This window comes from Bombus pascuorum, chromosome 12, assembly GCF_905332965.1.
Source record: "Bombus pascuorum chromosome 12, iyBomPasc1.1, whole genome shotgun sequence".
NCBI classification, from domain to species: Eukaryota; Metazoa; Arthropoda; class Insecta; order Hymenoptera; family Apidae; genus Bombus; species Bombus pascuorum.
Window position 1 is genome coordinate 12,921,770 of NC_083499.1, and position 16,598 is coordinate 12,938,367.

Below are 16,598 nucleotides of genomic sequence, written 5' to 3' on the forward strand. Positions count from 1 at the left end.
CGCATCCCCCCAATGGGCGGGAGATCTAAGCGGATGGGTCGCCATCACTTGGCCGTGTACCTCGGGAGTCTCCGGGCGAATCGCGGAAAGAGGCAACGGGTTCGTGGCGGTCGAATGGACGGACCTCGTGGTGGTGGGGGTATACATCTCTCCCAACTGCGACATCCGGGCGTTCGAGGACCTACTGGACGAGATGGGAGAGTGCGTAAGGAGGCTTCTCCCCCGACAGGTGCTCGTACTGGGGGACTTCAACGCCCACTCCACGACGTGGGGCAACGACAGAACCACCACGAGAGGCAGAGAACTGGCGGACTGGGCCGCGGGTCTCGGTCTCGTGCTGGTCAACAGAGGCTCGGAGTCCACATACGTGGGGCGGAGAGGAGCGTCGGTCATAGATCTGACGTGGGCGACGCAGAGGCTCCACCCCAGAATAAGGAACTGGCGGGTGGCCGTAGAGATGGAAACGCTAGCGGACCACCTCTACGTGCTAATGGACATCGAACCCGCCAAGAGAAGCACGAGCGGCGACAACAACAACAACGTCGAGGGAAGGACATCGAGCCGCCCGGGGCTGCCCCCTCCTCGCCGATGGAAACTGAAGGAGAGGGACGGGGACATGCTTCGGGCAACGGCCACCGTAGCGGCTTGGTGCTGGGACGCGAAGAGGAACAAGAACCGAGGCAACGTGGACGGGGAGGCGCAGGAATTGGGAGAATGGATGAGGAGAGCCTGCGACGCCTCCATGCCGCGAACCAGCGCCGGGTCCAGGCGCGACAACAGCAGCGTCTACTGGTGGTCGCGGGAGATCGCGGACCTGCGAGACGACTGCCACAGAGCCCGCAGGCTGCTCGCCAGGGCGAGAAGAAGAGGGCGGAACCGCAACGAAGAGGAGATCCTCGAGAGGTACAGGGCCCACAGAGAAGCCAGAATGGCCCTGCAAAGGGCCATAAAGGAAGCGAAAGAGGCGTCGTGGAAACGGCTGTTGGAATCCGTGGAATCCGATCCATGGGGAAGACCGTACAAGACGGTGCTGAGAAAACTCAGGCCGGCGGCTCCCCCGATAACCGAGAACATGGATCGGGAACTACTAGCACGGGTGATCGACACGCTGTTCCCACGACCGGAAGAAGAAGGAGGCGAAGAGGAGGAAGACTCCCCGAGGCGCCAGGAGGATACGGAACAGGCCCCTCCAGAGGAGAGGGGATGCACTCGGAGCGGCGGCGGCGGACCGGCGATGGATCAACCCGGAGCGCACATAACGAGGGAGGAACTGGAAGCAGCCACCAAGAAGATGGCTGCCAAGGACGTGGCGCCGGGGCCGGACGGAATCCCCGGGCGGGTGTGGGCGGAGACCATGGACATCATGGCCCCCCGCCTGCTGCATCTGTACAACAGGTGCCTGAGGGAAGGCGCATACCCCCGGGCGTGGAAGGTGGCGAGGCTGGTGCTGCTGAGGAAGGAGGGTCGACCGCCGGAGTCCCCATCGGCGTACAGGCCGATATGCCTCCTGGACGAGGTGGGCAAGCTCTTCGAGAGAGTAATCGCCTCCCGTCTGGGGGCGCACATGGAGTCCAGGGTACCAGGCTGGCACGACAACCAGTTCGGGTTCCGTCGCGGGAGGTCCACCATCGACGCGATCCGCAGATTGAGAGAGGGGGTGGAGAGAGTGGTGGCTCGAGAAGGGATCGCGATAGCGGTCTCCCTGGACATCACCAACGCCTTCAACTCGATCCCGTGGAGCAAGATCAGAGAGGCCCTGCGATTCTTCGAGGTTCCGGGGTACCTCCGGAGGATAATCGGGGCATACCTCCGGGAGAGGTGGATAACGTACAGATCCACGGAGGGAGAGGAGAGAAGAGCGGTGGAGCGCGGAGTGCCGCAGGGCTCGGTCCTGGGACCGATGCTGTGGATAACCGCCTACGACTACGTGCTCCGCACCCCGATGCCCGGAAGCACGGGACTGATTTGCTACGCGGACGACACCCTGGTCGTGGCAGGAGGGCGCTGGTGGTACGAGACGGCGGAGGCTGCCACGGAGGCCACCCGGCGAGCGGCGAGGGCCATCGGAGAACTGGGGCTGAAGGTCGCTCCGGCCAAGACGGAGGCGCTCGGGTTCTACGACGGAAGACGCAGAGGACCGCCCCCGGATGGACTGACGATCGACGTGGACGGGGTAGGGGTCCGGGTGGGGAGCCAACTGAGGTACCTGGGCCTCATCATCGACGACCAATGGTCGTTCGAGCCCCACTTCGAGAGCCTCGCCCCAAAGGTAGCGGCAGCGGCCAACGCCCTATGCGGCATCCTCCCGAACATCGGAGGCGCCGGGAGAGCGGTGCGCAGGCTGTACGACGGGGTGGTCAGAGCCCGAGCGATGTACGGTGCGCCCATCTGGGCGAGGGATCTGGCCGCGAGCAGGCGAAGTCAGACACTCCTGCGGGCGGTTCAACGCACCACCGCTCTGAGGATAGCGAGAGGGTACAGGACGGTGTCGCACGCGTCCGCGACCGTCCTGGCGGCATCCCCTCCATACGCGTTGCAAGCCCTGGCCCTTCAAAAGGTGTACGGAGCCACGAGGGTCAGGGACGGGGATCGAGACGAAGACCCTCTGCAGGTGAGGAAGGAGATAGAAGAGGAGACATGGGAGAGATGGCGGCTCCTACTGGAGAAGGAGGCGAGGAAGACGTCCCACCGCGCGGTAGACGCGGTCCTGCCCGTCTGGGACAGGTGGAAGGAAGCGCGGGGCGTTCCGCTGACCTACAGGCTGACCCAGGTGCTCACCGGGCACGGAGTGTTCGGGGAGTTCCTGAAGAAGATTCGAAAGGAGGTGACCAACATCTGTCACCACTGCGGGGAGGCGGAGGACAACGCCCAGCACACTCTGCAGCACTGCCCCGCGTGGGCCATGCAGAGACACACCCTGACGGTGAAGATCGGGGACGACCTGTCCCCGAGGAGGATCGTGGAGGCGCTGCTACGTAGCCGGTCGGACTACGAGGCAGTGAGGGACTTTTGCGAGCAAATCATGCTCGCGAAGGAGCGGGCGGAGCGGCTCAGGGTCCGAGCCGAGCACCCGGCAAGGATACGACGCGAGAGAAGTGGGCGCAACGGGGGGAGGCCGCCATCTCCCCCAACGGATACGGAAACAACAAGAGGAAGATGACCCCGGGGTTGGCTGCCCCGGGAGTCACAGCGAAGCATCCCCTCCGCACTAGGAGGGAAGACGATGAGAGGAGGGCTTACAGGAGATTTTCAACCGTGATACCCCTGGGCCCTCTTCTTCCCTGTGCGTACGAGCAGCCACGTGGTGGTTTTAGTCGGTAAGAGTCCGACACTACCCGACTCCCATCGGGGGAAGGGTGTCCATGAGGATTTCCCCACGAAAAAAAAAAAAAAAAAAAAAAAAGGTTGGGGTTAGGTTGGGGTTAGGTTGGGGTTAGGTTGGGGTTAGGTTGGGGAGCACGAGGCGGGTATGGGTTCTCAGTGCGTAGCATCATGCCCTGAGAAACCCCGATGTATCTGATGTTCACCTATAGTCGGGTGGCGGCTGGTCGGCGCTGTGGCGCCCGTCAGATCGCTGATCCGGTGCGGAGAACTTCGGAGAAGTTGGTGGGCCCATATCTGTCAAGACCACTCACCTCACCTTCACGTGGGGCTCCCCGTCATCCTGCATCGGTCCCGACCGGGGTAGGGTGCGAAAGAGTGAGTGGCAAAGCAAACGAGGGCATGGCTCGTCAACCATGCACCTGATGAAGAAGGAAGGAGGAAGGAGGAAGAAGAAGAAAGAGAAAAAATATGGATATATGGATATGCAGGATAACCAAGAAATCGACGTTTACGGTGCAGGGGAGGGATACCCCAGTACCGGCGCAGGAGTGGGTGGTCAAGCGGGCCCCACTGCGTCGTTAGCTAGCGACCGTGGCCGTGTGGGGGTGGGCCACCGGGCCCCCATACGCGTAAACGCGTCCGGTGAAGAAATGGAAGACGTCGCGATGGAGGAGACCCGCGAGGGTGGGCCTCCCGCAAGGACAAAAGCGAACAACATCGAAGCGGCAAAGAACCGCGGAAGAAGCGGGGAGAGAAAAGCGGAGAGGGCGGGACCCGAGGACAGGAGAAGAAGCAACAGCCGGGGAGGGAAACCGACACCGACGCCGTCGCACGCCCCGCTCGCGGTCCCGTCAACCCCGCTTCCAACCGCAGCGGAGCACAGCGGCAACACGTTCCAAACGTTCAAAATTCCCAAGAACGTCAGGGACAAAGTGAAAGCGCAAGATGGGCACAGGTCCCGAAAGGAGTCGACCTCGGAAGGCAGATCGGAGGACGAGGAGTCAATGGCCTCGGTCACCTGGAGGGGCAAGAAGAGAAAAATAACGAAAGTGACTCCAGAGGTGTCGGACCGAATGAGGAACGTTATCCAAGGGTCCTCACCGAGAGACGTGGACGCCGAAGTACGGCGACATCAGGCCGAGGTCCTGAAGGTGGCGGCGACGTCCTCCAACCTCAAGGGGACGTACGTCAAAACCCTCAAGGACGCGGTCGAGTACACCGTCGCGGCATGGTCCCACCAAACAACCACCTCCCGGGTGCCAGACTTCCTGGAAGAAAGGAAGAAGAGGGAGGCGCTGGAAAGAGAGGTGGAAAGCCTGAAGAGGAGGAACGAGGAGTTGGAACAAAGGATAGACAGGTTCCTGAAAGGCACGGCCGAGACAGCGGCGCCGTCCCCGACGGAGGCGCAGGCTCCCCGGAGCAGCGGGAGGGCCAAGGACGACATCGGAGCAGAAATAGAGATGCTAAAGAAGTCGATAAGCAGCCTCGGCCCATCCCTGTTGGGGACCCTGAGGGAAGAGCTCAGGGAAGCCCTCAGGGGAACGGGCCTGCTGAGACAAGCGACAGGAGGGAACAACAGCGGCGACAAAGAGCGGACGACGATGCCGCGGACGGCGAGCCCGAAGCCTCCCCAACAACCCCCGCAATCCTCCCAACCCTCTCAACAGCAAGAGGGACAGGGACAGGAGACGGACGGGGAATGGAGGACCATGGTCTCGCGGAATGCGAGACGGAAGGCCAGGGAACAGAGGAGGAAAGAAGCGGGCCACGGCGCCCCCCTCCCCATCGCGCCACAAACTAGCAGGGCGAGATCGGCGGTGGGACCAGCCGGGCAACCGCCAAGGACGACCCCCGCCGCATTAGGTGGAGGGGAAAGGAGGAGAGAAAGAAACGGAGAGAAGAAGACAGGAGCCCAACCGGCGAAACGGACGTACGCGACGGTGGCGGGCAGGGCGGGATCGGCGGTCGTGCGGCCAGCACTCCGACCCCCCCCAACGTCATCGGCGGTAACGCTCACGCTGAGGGACGGGGCTCCGAAGACGTACGAGGAGATCCTGGCGGAGGCGAGACGGGACAAGACCCTCCAGAAATGCGGACTGGAGTACGTCCGAACGAGAAAGGCGGCGACCGGGGCCATGGTGATCAATATCCCGGACGACGCCGGCATGAGCAAGGCCACGCAGTTGGCGTCGCGATTAGCCGGGGTATTGGACCCCTCCACCGTCAGAGTATCAGTCCCGGTACCGACGGCCGAGATCAAATTGGTGGGGGTCGACATATCCCTTAACGAGGAGGAACTGCTGGAGGAGCTGTCCAGGGCGGCGGACTGCCAGCCCCGCGACGTCAGAGCATGGAGCGCCGGAACATCTAGAAGCGGCATGGGGATATTCTACGCCAAGTGCCCCGTGGCCGGAGCCCGTAAACTGGCTCAAGCGGGGAGGGTCACACTGGGGTGGACCAGGGCAAAGGTGATCGCACTCCCCAGGAGACCGCTCCAGTGTTTCCGATGCCTTGAGGTGGGCCACATGGCGGCGATGTGCGTCTCCCCGGTGAGAAGAACCCACCTGTGTTTCCGGTGCGGAGAAGAGGGGCACAGGGCGAGGAACTGCACGGCCGCATCGCCGAGATGCCCCATCTGCGAGGCAAAAGGAGCCCCGTCAAAACACAGGATGGGAAGCGCGGCGTGCAAACCACCGGAGGTAGGACCATCCGGAAGGAGAAGGGCGCGGAGAACGGCGATGGCCAAGGCAGCAGAGGCCACGGCGACAACCACGAGCAAGGGCGTCACCGGAGCCGCGGAGCAGGCCAGCCTGTCGAGCAACCCACCAGTCGGAGGGAAGGATAGCACCATCGGAGTGAGTGGCCCGGGGGAGGCCATGGAGGTGACCGAGTAAATTCCGGGTCCTCCAGTGTAACTTGGGCAGAGCCGGAAGGGCCCAGGACCTGCTCTACCAGTCCATCCGGGAGAGCGGGACCGACGTGGCGGTGGTGGCGGAGCCGTACAACATCCCCGCATCCCCCCAATGGGCGGGAGATCTAAGCGGATGGGTCGCCATCACTTGGCCGTGTACCTCGGGAGTCTCCGGGCGAGTCGCGGAAAGAGGCAACGGGTTCGTGGCGGTCGAATGGACGGACCTCGTGGTGGTGGGGGTATACATCTCTCCCAACTGCGACATCCGGGCGTTCGAGGACCTACTGGACGAGATGGGAGAGTGCGTAAGGAGGCTTCTCCCCCGACAGGTGCTCGTACTGGGGGACTTCAACGCCCACTCCACGACGTGGGGCAACGACAGAACCACCACGAGAGGCAGAGAACTGGCGGACTGGGCCGCGGGTCTCGGTCTCGTGCTGGTCAACAGAGGCTCGGAGTCCACATACGTGGGGCGGAGAGGAGCGTCGGTCATAGATCTGACGTGGGCGACGCAGAGGCTCCACCCCAGAATAAGGAACTGGCGGGTGGCCGTAGAGATGGAAACGCTAGCGGACCACCTCTACGTGCTAATGGACATCGAACCCGCCAAGAGAAGCACGAGCGGCGACAACAACAACAACGTCGAGGGAAGGACATCGAGCCGCCCGGGGCTGCCCCCTCCTCGCCGATGGAAACTGAAGGAGAGGGACGGGGACATGCTTCGGGCAACGGCCACCGTAGCGGCTTGGTGCTGGGACGCGAAGAGGAACAAGAACCGAGGCAACGTGGACGGGGAGGCGCAGGAATTGGGAGAATGGATGAGGAGAGCCTGCGACGCCTCCATGCCGCGAACCAGCGCCGGGTCTAGGCGCGACAACAGCAGCGTCTACTGGTGGTCGCGGGAGATCGCGGACCTGCGAGACGACTGCCACAGAGCCCGCAGGCTGCTCGCCAGGGCGAGAAGAAGAGGGCGGAACCGCAACGAAGAGGAGATCCTCGAGAGGTACAGGGCCCACAGAGAGGCCAGAATGGCCCTGCAAAGGGCCATAAAGGAAGCGAAAGAGGCGTCGTGGAAACGGCTGTTGGAATCCGTGGAATCCGATCCATGGGGAAGACCGTACAAGACGGTGCTGAAGAAACTCAGGCCGGCGGCTCCCCCGATAACCGAGAACATGGATCGGGAACTACTAGCACGGGTGATCGACACGCTGTTCCCACGACCGGAAGAAGAAGGAGGCGAAGAGGAGGAAGACTCCCCGAGGCGCCGCGAGGATACGGAACAGGCCCCCCCGGAGGAGAGGGGATGCACTCGGAGCGGCGGCGGCGGACCGGCGACGGATCAACCCGGAGCGCACATAACGAGGGAGGAACTGGAAGCAGCCACCAAGAAGATGGCTGCCAAGGACGTGGCGCCGGGGCCGGACGGAATCCCCGGGCGGGTGTGGGCGGAGACCATGGACATCATGGCCCCCCGCCTGCTGCATCTGTACAACAGGTGCCTGAGGGAAGGCGCATACCCCCGGGCGTGGAAGGTGGCGAGGCTGGTGCTGCTGAGGAAGGAGGGTCGACCGCCGGAGTCCCCATCGGCGTACAGGCCGATATGCCTCCTGGACGAGGTGGGCAAGCTCTTCGAGAGAGTAATCGCCTCCCGTCTGGGGGCGCACATGGAGTCCAGGGTACCAGGCTGGCACGACAACCAGTTCGGGTTCCGTCGCGGGAGGTCCACCATCGACGCGATCCGCAGATTGAGAGAGGGGGTGGAGAGAGTGGTGGCTCGAGAAGGGATCGCGATAGCGGTCTCCCTGGACATCACCAACGCCTTCAACTCGATCCCGTGGAGCAAGATCAGAGAGGCCCTGCGATTCTTCGAGGTCCCGGGGTACCTCCGGAGGATAATCGGGGCATACCTCCGGGAGAGGTGGATAACGTACAGATCCACGGAGGGAGAGGAGAGAAGAGCGGTGGAGCGCGGAGTGCCGCAGGGCTCGGTCCTGGGACCGATGCTGTGGATAACCGCCTACGACTACGTGCTCCGCACCCCGATGCCCGGAAGCACGGGACTGATTTGCTACGCGGACGACACCCTGGTCGTGGCAGGAGGGCGCTGGTGGTACGAGACGGCGGAGGTTGCCACGGAGGCCACCCGGCGAGCGGCGAGGGCCATCGGAGAACTGGGGCTGAAGGTCGCTCCGGCCAAGACGGAGGCGCTCGGGTTCTACGACGGAAGACGCAGAGGACCGCCCCCGGATGGACTGACGATCGACGTGGACGGGGTAGGGGTCCGGGTGGGGAGCCAACTGAGGTACCTGGGCCTCATCATCGACGACCAATGGTCGTTCGAGCCCCACTTCGAGAGCCTCGCCCCAAAGGTGGCGGCAGCGGCCAACGCCCTATGCGGCATCCTCCCGAACATCGGAGGCGCCGGGAGAGCGGTGCGCAGGCTGTACGACGGGGTGGTTAGAGCCCGAGCGATGTACGGTGCGCCCATCTGGGCGAGGGATCTGGCCGCGAGCAGGCGAAGTCAGACACTCCTGCGGGCGGTTCAACGTACCACCGCTCTGAGGATAGCGAGAGGGTACAGGACGGTGTCGCACGCGTCCGCGACCGTCCTGGCGGCATCCCCTCCATACGCGTTGCAAGCCCTGGCCCTTCAAAAGGTGTACGGAGCCACGAGAGTCAGGGACGGGGATCGAGACGAAGACCCTCTGCAGGTGAGGAAGGAGATAGAAGAGGAGACATGGGAGAGATGGCGGCTCCTACTGGAGAAGGAGGCGAGGAAGACGTCCCACCGCGCGGTAGACGCGGTTCTGCCCGTCTGGGACAGGTGGAAGGAAGCGCGGGGCGTTCCGCTGACCTACAGGCTGACCCAGGTGCTCACCGGGCACGGAGTGTTCGGGGAGTTCCTGAAGAAGATTCGGAAGGAGGTGACCAACATCTGTCACCACTGCGGGGAGGCGGAGGACAACGCCCAGCACACTCTGCAGCACTGCCCCGCGTGGGCCATGCAGAGACACACCCTGACGGTGAAGATCGGGGACGACCTGTCCCCGAGGAGGATCGTGGAGGCGCTGCTACGTAGCCGGTCGGACTACGAGGCAGTGAGGGACTTTTGCGAGCAAATCATGCTCGCGAAGGAGCGGGCGGAGCGGCTCAGGGTCCGAGCCGAGCACCCGGCAAGGATACGACGCGAGAGAAGTGGGCGCAACGGGGGGAGGCCGCCATCTCCCCCAACGGATACGGAAACAACAAGAGGAAGATGACCCCGGGGTTGGCTGCCCCGGGAGTCACAGCGAAGCATCCCCTCCGCACTAGGAGGGAAGACGATGAGAGGAGGGCTTACAGGAGATTTTCAACCGTGATACCCCTGGGCCCTCTTCTTCCCTGTGCGTACGAGCAGCCACGTGGTGGTTTTAGTCGGTAAGAGTCCGACACTACCCGACCCCCATTGGGGGAAGGGTGTCCATGAGGATTTCCCCACGTAAAAAAAAAAAAAAAAAAAAAAAAAAAGGTTGGGGTTAGGTTGGGGTTAGGTTGGGGTTAGGTTGGGGTTAGGTTGGGGTTAGGTTGGGGTTAGGTTGGGGTTAGGTTGGGGTTAGGTTGGGGTTAGGTTGGGGTTAGGTTGGGGTTAGGTTGGGGTTAGGTTGGGGTTAGGTTGGGGTTAGGTTGGGGTTAGGTTGGGGTTAGGTTGGGGTTAGGTTGGGGTTAGGTTGGGGTTAGGTTGGGGTTAGGTTGGGGTTAGGTTGGGGTTAGGTTGGGGTTAGGTTGGGGTTAGGTTGGGGTTAGGTTGGGGTTAGGTTGGGGTTAGGTTGGGGTTAGGTTGGGGTTAGGTTGGGGTTAGGTTGGGGTTAGGTTGGGGTTAGGTTGGGGTTAGGTTGGGGTTAGGTTGGGGTTAGGTTGGGGGTTAGGTTGGGGTTAGGTTGGGGTTAGGTTGGGGTTAGGGGTTAGGTTGGGGTTAGGTTGGGGTTAGGTTGGGGTTAGGTTGGGGTTAGGTTGGGGTTAGGTTGGGGTTAGGTTGGGGTTAGGTTGGGGTTAGGTTGGGGTTAGGTTGGGGTTAGGTTGGGGTTAGGTTGGGGTTAGGTTGGGGTTAGGTTGGGGTTAGGTTGGGGTTAGGTTGGGGTTAGGTTGGGGTTAGGTTGGGGAGCACGAGGCGGGTATGGGTTCTCAGTGCGTAGCATCATGCCCTGAGAAACCCCGATGTATCTGATGTTCACCTATAGTCGGGTGGCGGCTGGTCGGCGCTGTGGCGCCCGTCAGATCGCTGATCCGGTGCGGAGAACTTCGGAGAAGTTGGTGGGCCCATATCTGTCAAGACCACTCACCTCACCTTCACGTGGGGCTCCCCGTCATCCTGCATCGGTCCCGACCGGGGTAGGGTGCGAAAGAGTGAGTGGCAAAGCAAACGAGGGCATGGCTCGTCAACCATGCACCTGATGAAGAAGGAAGGAGGAAGGAGGAAGAAGAAGAAAGAAAAAATATGGATATGAAGGATAACCAAGAAATCGACGTTTACGGTGCAGGGGAGGGATACCCCAGTACCGGCGCAGGAGTGGGTGGTCAAGCGGGCCCCACTGCGTCGTTAGCTAGCGACCGTGGCCGTGTGGGGGTGGGCCACCGGGCCCCCATACGCGTAAACGCGTCCGGTGAAGAAATGGAAGACGTCGCGATGGAGGAGACCCGCGAGGGTGGGCCTCCCGCAAGGACAAAAGCGAACAACATCGAAGCGGCAAAGAACCGCGGAAGAAGCGGGGAGAGAAAAGCGGAGAGGGCGGGACCCGAGGACAGGAGAAGAAGCAACAGCCGGGGAGGGAAACCGACACCGACGCCGTCGCACGCCCCGCTCGCGGTCCCGTCAACCCCGCTTCCAACCGCAGCGGAGCCCGGCGGCAACATGTTCCAGACGTTCAAAATCCCCAAGAACGTCAGGGACAAAGTGAAAGCGCAAGATGGGCACAGGTCCATAGACGGCTCGATAGAGTCGTCTCAGATGAGAAAGGAGTCGACCTCGGAAGGCAGATCGGAGGACGAGGAGTCAATGGCCTCGGTCACCTGGAGGGGCAAGAAGAGAAAAATAACGAAAGTGACTCCAGAGGTGTCGGACCGAATGAGGAACGTTATCCAAGGGTCCTCACCGAGAGACGTGGACGCCGAAGTACGGCGACATCAGGCCGAGGTCCTGAAGGTGGCGGCGACGTCCTCCAACCTCAAGGGGACGTACGTCAAAACCCTCAAGGACGCGGTCGAATACACCGTCGCGGCATGGTCCCACCAAACAACCACCTCCCGGGTGCCAGACTTCCTGGAAGAAAGGAAGAAGAGGGAGGCGCTGGAAAGAGAGGTGGAAAGCCTGAAGAGGAGGAACGAGGAGTTGGAAGAGAGGATGAACAGGTTCCTGAAAGGCACGGCCGAGACAGCGGCGCCGTCCCCGACGGAGGCGCAGGCTCCCCGGAGCAGCGGGAGGGCCAAGGACGACATCGGAGCAGAAATAGAGATGCTAAAGAAGTCGATAAGCAGCCTCGGCCCATCCCTGTTGGGGACCCTGAGGGAAGAGCTCAGGGAAGCCCTCAGGGGAACGGGCCTGCTGAGACAAGCGACAGGAGGGAACAACAGCGGCGACAAAGAGCGGACGACGATGCCGCGGACGGCGGGCCCGAAGCCTCCCCAACAACCCCCGCAATCCTCCCAACCCTCTCAACAGCAAGCGGGACAGGGACAGGAGACGGACGGGGAATGGAGGACCATGGTCTCGCGGAAGGCGAGACGGAAGGCCAGGGAACAGAGGAGGAAAGAAGCGGGCCACGGCGCCCCCCTCCCCATCGCGCCACAAACGAGCAGGGCGAGATCGGCGGTGGGACCAGCCGGGCAACCGCCAAGGACGACCCCCGCCGCATTAGGTGGAGGGGAAAGGAGGAGAGAAAGAAACGGAGAGAAGAAGACAGGAGCCCAACCGGCGAAACGGACGTACGCGACGGTGGCGGGCAGGGCGGGATCGGCGGTCGTGCGGCCAGCACTCCGACCCCCCCCAACGTCATCGGCGGTAACGCTCACGCTGAGGGACGGGGCTCCGAAGACGTACGAGGAGATCCTGGCGGAGGCGAGACGGGACAAGACCCTCCAGAAATGCGGACTGGAGTACGTCCGAACGAGAAAGGCGGCGACCGGGGCCATGGTGATCAATATCCCGGACGACGCCGGCATGAGCAAGGCCACGCAGTTGGCGTCGCGATTAGCCGGGGTATTGGACCCCTCCACCGTCAGAGTATCAGTCCCGGTACCGACGGCCGAGATCAAATTGGTGGGGGTCGACATATCCCTTAACGAGGAGGAACTGCTGGAGGAGCTGTCCAGGGCGGCGGACTGCCAGCCCCGCGACGTCAGAGCATGGAGCGCGGGAACATCTAGAAGCGGCATGGGGATATTCTACGCCAAGTGCCCCGTGGCCGGAGCCCGTAAACTGGCTCAAGCGGGGAGGGTCACACTGGGGTGGACCAGGGCAAAGGTGATCGCACTCCCCAGGAGACCGCTCCAGTGTTTCCGATGCCTGGAGGTGGGCCACATGGCGGCGATGTGCGTCTCCCCGGTGAGAAGAACCCACCTGTGTTTCCGGTGCGGAGAAGAGGGGCACAGGGCGAGGAACTGCACGGCCGCATCGCCGAGATGCCCCATCTGCGAGGCAAAAGGAGCCCCGTCAAAACACAGGATGGGAAGCGCGGCGTGCAAACCACCGGAGGTAGGACCATCCGGAAGGAGAAGGGCGCGGAGAACGGCGATGGCCAAGGCAGCAGAGGCCACGGCGACAACCACGAGCAAGGGCGTCACCGGAGCCGCGGAGCAGGCCAGCCTGTCGGGCAACCCACCAGTCGGAGGGAAGGATAGCACCATCGGAGTGAGTGGCCCGGGGGAGGCCATGGAGGTGACCGAGTAAATTCCGGGTCCTCCAGTGTAACTTGGGCAGAGCCGGAAGGGCCCAGGACCTGCTCTACCAGTCCATCCGGGAGAGCGGGACCGACGTGGCGGTGGTGGCGGAGCCGTACAACATCCCCGCATCCCCCCAATGGGCGGGAGATCTAAGCGGATGGGTCGCCATCACTTGGCCGTGTACCTCGGGAGTCTCCGGGCGAGTCGCGGAAAGAGGCAACGGGTTCGTGGCGGTCGAATGGACGGACCTCGTGGTGGTGGGGGTATACATCTCTCCCAACTGCGACATCCGGGCGTTCGAGGACCTACTGGACGAGATGGGAGAGTGCGTAAGGAGGCTTCTCCCCCGACAGGTGCTCGTACTGGGGGACTTCAACGCCCACTCCACGACGTGGGGCAACGACAGAACCACCACGAGAGGCAGAGAACTGGCGGACTGGGCCGCGGGTCTCGGTCTCGTGCTGGTCAACAGAGGCTCGGAGTCCACATACGTGGGGCGGAGAGGAGCGTCGGTCATAGATCTGACGTGGGCGACGCAGAGGCTCCACCCCAGAATAAGGAACTGGCGGGTGGCCGTAGAGATGGAAACGCTAGCGGACCACCTCTACGTGCTAATGGACATCGAACCCGCCAAGAGAAGCACGAGCGGCGACAACAACAACAACGTCGAGGGAAGGACATCGAGCCGCCCGGGGCTGCCCCCTCCTCGCCGATGGAAACTGAAGGAGAGGGACGGGGACATGCTTCGGGCAACGGCCACCGTAGCGGCTTGGTGCTGGGACGCGAAGAGGAACAAGAACCGAGGCAACGTGGACGGGGAGGCGCAGGAATTGGGAGAATGGATGAGGAGAGCCTGCGACGCCTCCATGCCGCGAACCAGCGCCGGGTCTAGGCGCGACAACAGCAGCGTCTACTGGTGGTCGCGGGAGATCGCGGACCTGCGAGACGACTGCCACAGAGCCCGCAGGCTGCTCGCCAGGGCGAGAAGAAGAGGGCGGAACCGCAACGAAGAGGAGATCCTCGAGAGGTACAGGGCCCACAGAGAAGCCAGAATGGCCCTGCAAAGGGCCATAAAGGAAGCGAAAGAGGCGTCGTGGAAACGGCTGTTGGAATCCGTGGAATCCGATCCATGGGGAAGACCGTACAAGACGGTGCTGAAGAAACTCAGGCCGGCGGCTCCCCCGATAACCGAGAACATGGATCGGGAACTACTAGCACGGGTGATCGACACGCTGTTCCCACGACCGGAAGAAGAAGGAGGCGAAGAGGAGGAAGACTCCCCGAGGCGCCGCGAGGATACGGAACAGGCCCCCCCGGAGGAGAGGGGATGCACTCGGAGCGGCGGCGGCGGACCGGCGACGGATCAACCCGGAGCGCACATAACGAGGGAGGAACTGGAAGCAGCCACCAAGAAGATGGCTGCCAAGGACGTGGCGCCGGGGCCGGACGGAATCCCCGGGCGGGTGTGGGCGGAGACCATGGACATCATGGCCCCCCGCCTGCTGCATCTGTACAACAGATGCCTGAGGGAAGGCGCATACCCCCGGGCGTGGAAGGTGGCGAGGCTGGTGCTGCTGAGGAAGGAGGGTCGACCGCCGGAGTCCCCATCGGCGTACAGGCCGATATGCCTCCTGGACGAGGTGGGCAAGCTCTTCGAGAGAGTAATCGCCTCCCGTCTGGGGGCGCACATGGAGTCCAGGGTACCAGGCTGGCACGACAACCAGTTCGGGTTCCGTCGCGGGAGGTCCACCATCGACGCGATCCGCAGATTGAGAGAGGGGGTGGAGAGAGTGGTGGCTCGAGAAGGGATCGCGATAGCGGTCTCCCTGGACATCACCAACGCCTTCAACTCGATCCCGTGGAGCAAGATCAGAGAGGCCCTGCGATTCTTCGAGGTTCCGGGGTACCTCCGGAGGATAATCGGGGCATACCTCCGGGAGAGGTGGATAACGTACAGATCCACGGAGGGAGAGGAGAGAAGAGCGGTGGAGCGCGGGGTGCCGCAGGGCTCGGTCCTGGGACCGATGCTGTGGATAACCGCTTACGACTACGTGCTCCGCACTCCGATGCCCAGAGGCACGGGACTGATCTGCTACGCGGACGACACCCTGGTCGTGGCAGGAGGGCGCTGGTGGTACGAGACGGCGGAGGCTGCCACGGAGGCCACCCGGCGAGCGGCGGGGGCCATCGGAGAACTGGGGCTGAAGGTCGCCGCGGCCAAGACGGAGGCGCTCGGGTTCTACGACGGAAGACGCAGAGGACCGCCCCCGGATGGACTGACGATCGACGTGGACGGGGTAGGGGTCCGGGTGGGGAGCCAACTGAGGTACCTCGGCCTCATCATCGACGACCAATGGTCGTTCGAGCCCCACTTCGAGATCCTCGCCCCAAAGGTGGCGGCGGCGGCCAACGCCCTATGCGGCATCCTCCCGAACATCGGAGGCGCCGGGAGAGCGGTGCGCAGGCTGTACGACGGGGTGGTCAGAGCCCGAGCGATGTACGGTGCGCCCATCTGGGCGAGGGATCTGGCCGCGAGCAGGCGAAGTCAGACACTCCTGCGGGCGGTTCAACGCACCACCGCTCTGAGGATAGCGAGAGGGTACAGGACGGTGTCGCACGCGTCCGCGACCGTCCTGGCGGCATCCCCTCCATACGCGTTGCAAGCCCTGGCCCTTCAAAAGGTGTATGGAGCCACGAGGGCCAGGGACGGTGATCGAGACGAAGACCCTCCGCAGGTGAGGAAGGAGATAGAAGAGGAGACATGGGAGAGATGGCGGCTCCTACTGGAGAAGGAGGCGAGGAAGACGTCCCACCGCGCGGTAGACGCGGTCCTGCCCGTCTGGGACAGGTGGAAGGAAGCGCGGGGCGTTCCGCTGACCTACAGGCTGACCCAGGTGCTCACCGGGCACGGAGTGTTCGGGGAGTTCCTGAAGAAGATTCGGAAGGAGGTGACCAACATCTGTCACCACTGCGGGGAGGCGGAGGACACCGCCCAGCACACTCTGCAGCACTGCCCCGCGTGGGCCATGCAGAGACACACCCTGACGGTGAAGATCGGGGACGACCTGTCCCCGAGGAGGATCGTCGAGGCGCTGCTACGTAGCCGGTCGGACTACGAGGCAGTGAGGGACTTTTGCGAGCAAATCATGCTCGCGAAGGAGCGGGCGGAGCGGCTCAGGGTCCGAGCCGAGCACCCGGCAAGGATACGACGCGAGAGAAGTGGGCGCAACGGGGGGGAGGCCGCCATCTCCCCCAACGGATCAGGAAACAAGAAGAGGAATATGATCTCGGGGTTGGCTGCCCCGGGGGTTAGGTTGGGGTTAGGTTGGGGTTAGGTTGGGGTTAGGTTGGGGTTAGGTTGGGGTTAGGTTGGGGTTAGGTTGGGGTTAGGTTGGGGTTAGGTTGGGGTTAGGTTGGGGAGCACGAGGCGGGTATGGGTTAGGTTGGG

General features: G+C 63.1%; 3 protein-coding genes across 3 annotated transcripts; all 3 read left to right on the forward strand.

Moving 5' to 3' along the window:
• Nucleotides 1-12: 12 nt before the first annotated feature.
• LOC132912867 (hornerin-like) lies at nt 13-2,979 on the forward strand. The gene has a single exon (XM_060970645.1). It carries the CDS (start codon nt 13-15, stop codon nt 2,977-2,979), a length of 2,967 nt encoding a protein of 988 aa, XP_060826628.1.
• Nucleotides 2,980-7,340: 4,361 nt separating this feature from the next.
• On the forward strand, nt 7,341-8,696 carry LOC132912868 (collagen alpha-1(II) chain-like). The gene has a single exon (XM_060970646.1). The coding sequence runs from the start codon at nt 7,341-7,343 to the stop codon at nt 8,694-8,696; it is 1,356 nt and encodes a 451-aa protein (XP_060826629.1).
• Nucleotides 8,697-14,279: 5,583 nt separating this feature from the next.
• LOC132912869 (collagen alpha-1(II) chain-like) lies at nt 14,280-15,863 on the forward strand. The gene has a single exon (XM_060970647.1). The coding sequence runs from the start codon at nt 14,280-14,282 to the stop codon at nt 15,861-15,863; it is 1,584 nt and encodes a 527-aa protein (XP_060826630.1).
• The last annotated feature ends 735 nt before the right edge of the window (nt 15,864-16,598 follow it).

Excerpts from the sequence above, each read along its gene's own strand:
- LOC132912867 (XM_060970645.1), top strand. The coding sequence starts at position 13 with ATGGGCGGGAGATCTAAGCGGATGGGTCGCCATCACTTGGCCGTGTAC.
- LOC132912868 (XM_060970646.1), top strand. The coding sequence starts at position 7,341 with ATGGGGAAGACCGTACAAGACGGTGCTGAAGAAACTCAGGCCGGCGGC.
- LOC132912869 (XM_060970647.1), top strand. The coding sequence starts at position 14,280 with ATGGGGAAGACCGTACAAGACGGTGCTGAAGAAACTCAGGCCGGCGGC.